At 46.5% G+C, this 7,158-nt stretch overlaps 1 protein-coding gene across 5 annotated transcripts in view; it reads right to left on the bottom strand.

The window, feature by feature from the left end:
• LOC109907205 (neurabin-1) overlaps positions 1-7,158 on the bottom strand; it is a 100,643-nt gene that overhangs the window by 44,278 nt on the left and 49,207 nt on the right. For all 5 annotated transcript variants that reach the window (XM_020505037.2, XM_020505040.2, XM_031795159.1 and 2 more), the window contains exon 6: positions 1,448-1,583. In XM_020505037.2, coding sequence (XP_020360626.1) covers positions 1,448-1,583 — 136 coding nt within the window. The remainder of the gene's footprint in view (positions 1-1,447; positions 1,584-7,158) is intronic.

The following is a 7,158-nucleotide window of genomic DNA, read 5'->3' as shown; positions in this document are numbered from 1 at the left end:
GGGGAGAGAGAGAGGGAGGGGACGAGAGAGAGAGAGAGGGGGGGGACGAGAGAGATAAGAGGATAGGGGAAGGAAGAGGAGAGGGAGGGAGGGGAAGAGAGAGAGAGGGGGAGGGAGGGGACGAGAGAGAGGGAGGGAGGGCGAGAGAGGAGAGGGGAAGGGAGGGGAAGAGAGGAGAGAGAGTTGTCGCGGAGGGAGGGGAAGAGAGGAGAGAGGAGGGGAGGGCAAGAAGGAGGAATCGACTTGAATGGGTGGGCGAAGGTGAGGGGAAGAGAAAAGAGAGGGAGGGAGGGATGGGGAAAGGAGAGAGAGGAGGGAGGGAGGGGAGACGAAGAGGAGGGAGGGAGGGAAGAGAGAGAGGGAGTGAGAGAAGGAGAGAGAGGAGAGGGGGGGGAGAGAGGGAGGAGGGGAAGAGAGAGAGGGAGGGAGGGGGAGGGGAAGAGAGACAGAGGGGGGAGGGGAAGAGAAGAGAGAGGGAGGGAAGAGAAAGAGAGGAGGGAGGGGAAGAGAGAGAGGGGGGGGAGAGAGAGAGGGGAAGAGAGAGATACATATGGAGAAAGGGAGGTGGGGAGAAAGAGTGAGAAGGGTGGTCTTATTGTCCTCCAGCCTCCTGACCCATTATAATAATGAGAGAATGGGCTTTAGTGTGTACTAGAACAAACACAGGCAGGAAAACATGTTGGATGAGAGAGAGAATTTCCAGTGTTTTTTAACAACCACAGACGCTCAAACACTTTAAACCACACCTAGAGGCTTGTTATAATGTGAACAGCCACATTATTCTCGAGCTGTTTCACTACGCCTGATTTTCCATTATCACAACCCCAACTCATGACCAAGATTGACCTGCGGCAGTCATTGCAATGTTGGAGAACGGAATTGGAGTGCAGTGTGACCACACAGGTCTGAATGCAGTGTGACCACAAAGGTCTGAGTGCAGTGTGACCACACAGGTCTGAGTGCAGTGTGACCACACAAGTCTGAGGGCAGTGTGACCACACAGATCTGAGTGCAGTGTGACCACACAGGTCTGAGTGCAGTGTGACCACACAGGTCTGAGTGCAGTGTGACCGCACAGGTTAGTCATTAGGAGGGTGAAACAGAGCTGGGTCCATATCAAACTGGAGTACTGATCCAGCATCAACACCCCCCCTCTCTTTCCATACATATTCATCCTAATCTAAAAGGCAAAACTGATCCTAAATCAGCAATCCTACTCTGAGATGCTTACAGGCCCTGATCAGTAGAAGAGTGGACAAGCATTTCGCTACACTCGCATTAACATCTGCTAACCATGTGACCAATACAATTTGATTTGATTTGATTAGTGATTCAGTAAGTTAGTCATTGTTGTAGAATGAGTTAATAAAACTGTATAGGATTTGATGGGCCACACTAACAGGTGTATCAGTAGCAGGGTGAGACAGTGGGGCAGTAGGCTACCCACCTCATCGTCGTACTGGGCATACTGGGCATACTGCTGCTCCAGCATCTCTCTCTGTCTCCTCTCCTGCTCCAGAGTCTGTTGGATCAGAGCAGCCACCTCGCTCACCTGGCCCGGACGCTCTCGACCAATCACAAACCTGGAAACGGACATCAACAGCCAATCAGCAAGAGCATACAGGGGGGATTAAACATTCACATAATGAAGAATCATTGGACAATAGATTGGAAAAATAACTGCTGTTGCGTGTCACAGAAGTGCTGACTTTACAATACACTGAAACACTGTGCATGTTGGTTTACTGAGGAATGGGAGCTTCACTTCAATACACCTCTTCCATTGACTTTTTCTCATTCATTTATCAGCTTAACTAAACACGACTGAACTTTCTCTGTCCTATTTTGAAACGGTTTATTTGTTTGTGTGTTGTTTGAGGCTGTAACAGGCCAGTCTGTGCGATTGGCAGGGACTTAACGGCAGGATCTGATTATAGAGGAGTGGAGGCGAGGAGGGGGAAGGTGGCTTTCATCAGTAACACAGTGACGTGACAAATGTCATGCAGCCCTCCAGGGTGGAATGTGCACGTCAGGCACTGGCACAGGCTCAGGCTCATTCTCTCACACCCTACCCCACCCTACCATACCTTACCATACCCTACCATACTCTACCATACCCCACCCTACCATACTCTACCATACAGCACCCTACCATACCATACCATACTCTACCATACCATACTCTACCATACTCTACCATACCCCACCCTACCATACTCTGCCATACCATACCCCACCCTACCATACCCTACCATACTCTACCATACCCTACCCTACTCTACCATACCCCTCCCCACTCTACCATACCCTACCAAACTCTACCATACTCTACCATACCCTACCCCACCCCACCCCACCCCACCATACTCTACCATACCCCACCCCAATCTACCATACCCTACCATACCCCACCCTACCATACCCTACTCTACCATAACCCACCCCACTCCACCATACCCTACCAAACTCTACCATACCCTACCATACCCACCCCACCCTACCATACTCTACCCTACCCTACCCCCACCCTACCATACTCTACCATACCCTACCATACAATACTCTACCATACCCTACTCCACCCTACCATACCATACCATACAATACAATACTCTACCATACCCTACCCTACCCCACCCTACAATACTCTACCATACCCTACCATACCCCACCCCACCCTACCATACTCGACCATACCCTACCATAGAGTACTCTACCATACTCTACCACGCGCTCCAGCAGGTATATCTCACTGGTCACCCCCAAAGCCAATTCCTCCTTTGGTCGTCTTTCCTTCCAGTTCTCTGCTGCCCATGACTGGAACGAATTGCAAAAATCTCTGAAGCTGGAGACTCACATCTCCCTCACTAGCTTTAAGCACCCGCTGTCAGAGCAGCTCACAGATCACTGCACCTGTACATAGCCCATCTGTAAACAGCCCATCTATCTACCTACCTCATCCCCATACTGGTATTTATTTATTTATTTAGCTCCTTTGCACCCCAGTATCTCTACCCTGCACATTCATCTTCTGCCGATCTACCATTCCAGTGTTTAATTGCTATATTGTAATTACTTCGCCACCATGGCCTATTTATTTGCACTCACTGTATATAGACTTTTTGTTTTCTTTTGTTCTATTGTATTATTGACTGTATGTTTTGTTTACTCCATGTGTAACTCTGTGTTGTTGTATGTGTCCAATTGCTATGCTTTATCTTGACCAGGTCGCAGTTGCAAATGAGAACTTGTTCTCAACTAGCCTACCTGGTTAAATAAAGGTGAAAATAAATAAATACCCAACCCTGCCATACAATACTCTACCATACCCTACCCTACCCCACCCTACCATATCCTACCCTACAATACTCTACCATACCCTACCCCACCCTACCATATCCTACCCTACTCTACCCTACCCTACCCCACTCTACCATACCCTACCATACTCTATCATACCCTACCATACTCTACCATACCCTACCATTCTCTACCATACTCTACCATACCCTACCATAACCTACCTACCATACCCTAACATACCCCACCTACCATACCCTAACATACCCCATTCTACCATACCCTACCATACCCTACCATACTCTACCCATACCATACAATAATCTACCATACCCTGCGATACTCAACCATACCCTAACATACCCTACCATACGCCTACCTATCATACCATACTCTACCATACCCCACTCCACTCTACCATACCATACAATACTCTACCATACCCTACCATACCCTAACATACCCTACCATACGCCTACCTATCATACCATACTCTACCATACCCCACTCCACTCTACTATACCCTACCATACCCCTACCTATCCTACCATACTCTACCATACCCCACTCCACTCTACCATACCCTACCATACTCTACCATATCCTACCCCACCCTACCATACCATACCCTACACTACCGTACCCCACCCTACCCTACCATACTCTACCATACCCTACCCCACCACACCATACCCTACCCTACCATACCCCACCCTACCCTACACTACCATACCCCCACCCTACCATACCATCCTCTACCATACCCTACCATAACCCACCCTACCATACCATACCATCCTCTACCATACCATACCCTACCCCACCCAACCATACCCTACCATACTCTACCATACCCCACCCTACACTACCATACCCTACAAAGCCTAGGACTGCCATGCCGTCCACTGGTGAGAGAGAGGAGAGAGAGAGAGAGAGAGAGAGAGAGAGAGAGTTATCAAATCAACGTACACTAAAAACAAAAAATTGGCAACAAGTAAACAGACTTCTTCGCTCAGGGACGTGGTGTGAAACAGGGCTGCTCAGGGACGTGGTGTGAAACAGGGCTGCTCAGGACGTGGTGTGAAACAGGGCTGCTCAAGTTCAACACTGTTTAACATCTACGTTAATGAATTGGCAAAAACATTAGAAGAATCTGCAGCACCTGGTCTCACCTTACACAACACTGAAATCAAGTGTCTGCTGTACGCAGATGACCTGGTGTTGTGGTCTCCCACTAAGGAGCTACTGCAGCACCTAGATCATCTGCACAGGTTCTGACAGATGACCTAAATAAAAACGAATAGAATTTTCAAAAAAAGGTCCGGAAATCAGGATCACAAACATGAATTCTATTTGGACACAGTTCTATTAGAACACAACAAAAACTACACATATCTAGGACTAAATATCAGCAACACAGGTAGCTTTCACATGGCTGTGAACAAGCTAAGAGACAAAGCAAGAAGAGCATTCTATGTCATTAGAGGCAACATTAAAATGGAAATTCCAATAAGAATCTGGCTCTATATGGCAGTGAAGTATGGGGTCCCCTCTCTAATAATGAATTTACCAAATGGGACAAACATCCAATCAAAATACTGCATGCAGAGTTTTGAAGTGCAAAGAAAACCTCCAAATAACTAATGTAGAGCAGAATTGGGCCAATAGCCCCCCTTATTAGAATAGAACAAATAAGCAACCCTGAAACATATCATCACACAGCCCTACAATGTCAAGAGATGAAACAAGAGAGGAGTCCCCTCAGCCGGTTCTGATGCTCAGATCACTAACCCAAACCAACTCCATAGAGCCTCAGGAGAGCACTCAGAAAATATGACCAAATTACCACAAAGCAAAATTAAAATAAATCACCTATTGGAAAGACACCACAAAAAATGTACGTCAACTTCAATGTTTTTGTCTCTAAACAAACAGTACATAGTGGCAGACTATCTGACCACTGTGACTGATAGAAAACTGAGGAAAACACTGACTAGGTACAGACTCAATGAGCACAGTCTGGCTATAGAGACTGGTCATCACAGACAAACCTGGCTGTCCAGAGAGGACAGGCTGTGCTCACTCTGCTCCAGGGGAGAGGTAGAGACAGAGCTGCATTTCCTATTACACTGTGACTGATAGAAAACTGAGGAAAACACTGACTAGGTACAGACTCAGTGAGCACAGTCTGGCTATAGAGACTGGTCGTCACAGGCATTCTCATGAATATTGTTGTTGTAGTTGCTGTTAGTGGTAATCCCATTTCCACTACTACTATTATTAGGAACATTCACCTTTTAATTAATCCACTTTGTCCAGTTTATAACAACATTGAAGGTATATGTTTATTCTGGCAGTATCTTGCTAACTCTGACTCAAACCTCCAAAACCCAAATCCAGTGTTTGGGATGGTCTTTAAGTCATTCAGTAATAGATTTGTGAACGCCAGGTCACCTCTCCCCATGTTCCCTCTCTACCACCCAGCATACAGGAGGCAAAAACACATCTTTCTCTGGTTTCTCTCTGGTTTACTCCAAGATGGATCCCTCTATCTCAGCGGGAGAGCATATTTGAGTGTCCAATCATCCGGAGTGGGCACAGATTACAGAGCTACAGTGCTATACGCTCCACAGTCCAGAGGCTAACGTTGAGCTACATCTGAAGCAACAACAGAGAGGAATCACGGCCATCTCTCCATCTAGCAGCTGACCTGGAAACAGTTTCTGCATTCCCGGAAAAGCAACATGCAGGGGGGTTCCACCCTGCCTCCCACTGCTCTGGGAACAACAGCCATAATGCAGAGAACATGTCTAGTCCATTAGGAGCTGCTATGTTGACAGACACGGGCTGCTTCTCTAATGGCACACTATTCCCTTCCCTTACTGCTTTTGACGAGGGCCCATAGGGCTCTGGTCAAAAGTAGTGCACTACATAGGGAATAGGGTGCCATGTGGGACACACATGGTTAGGGATTTGAGGGATGTCCGCACTTCACTTCCTCACACAAAGGATATGCCCTCTGTCAACCATTGTGGGATGTTAGTTTCATATTGTGCTGTCTTTTAATATCTGGCTCATAAATATAGATCTTCTTTTTTTTTTTTACCATAATGCGATTATAGTTTCATGTGGTGATCAGTGACATCTTACTCATCTGGTTCCAGAGACCTGGATGATGTCGTAAGTCAGGGTTAAATTGAGTTGAAATGGCAAATCTGGGACACAGGGCGATCAAACCCAGGGAGGAGAGAGAGAGGGAGAGAGATTTACTGGACAGGAGGAAGAAGAGAGTGAATGAAAAAGGAGAGATAGAGAGGAGAGAAGAGGAGAGAACAGATCAGAAGAAAATAAGTGAGAAGAGAGAAAGAAAGAAAATGTGTGTTATTTTTCACTTTCTCTCTTAGCTGCTGTCCATGCTTCAATCAATATTGTCTCAGTAACAGCTGCTTAGGGAACAATATGCTGCAATAGAGTTTGACACAGTTTGACACATCCTTCCATTCCAGCCCTCTTCATCATTCACACCATTAAGCAGATATGGCTTCCCTAATAATGGCACCCTATTCCCTATAGGGCTCTGGTCAAAAGTAGTGCACTATATAGGGACTAGGGTGTCATTCGGTACACAAGTCCCTGAGAGATTGCAGAGGTAGTATGGAATCAATAGAATTCCATTTGTAATATTTACAATAATATTAGTGCTCTTTAGATGGAAGGTTACTCACAGGTTAACAGAAACAAAGGTGCTATCTAATCCTGGTCGTCTTGTCTGTGATGGATGACAGAGTGATATAATAATAATAATTCAGAGGAGAGTAAACCAACAGAGGGGGAGAGAGGGAAAAACAACACTATATA

This window comes from Oncorhynchus kisutch, linkage group LG17 (genome assembly GCF_002021735.2).
Source record: "Oncorhynchus kisutch isolate 150728-3 linkage group LG17, Okis_V2, whole genome shotgun sequence".
NCBI classification, from domain to species: Eukaryota; Metazoa; Chordata; class Actinopteri; order Salmoniformes; family Salmonidae; genus Oncorhynchus; species Oncorhynchus kisutch.
The sequence above is the reverse complement of the archived record's forward strand: the minus strand, read 5'-3'. Positions and strand labels throughout refer to the sequence as shown.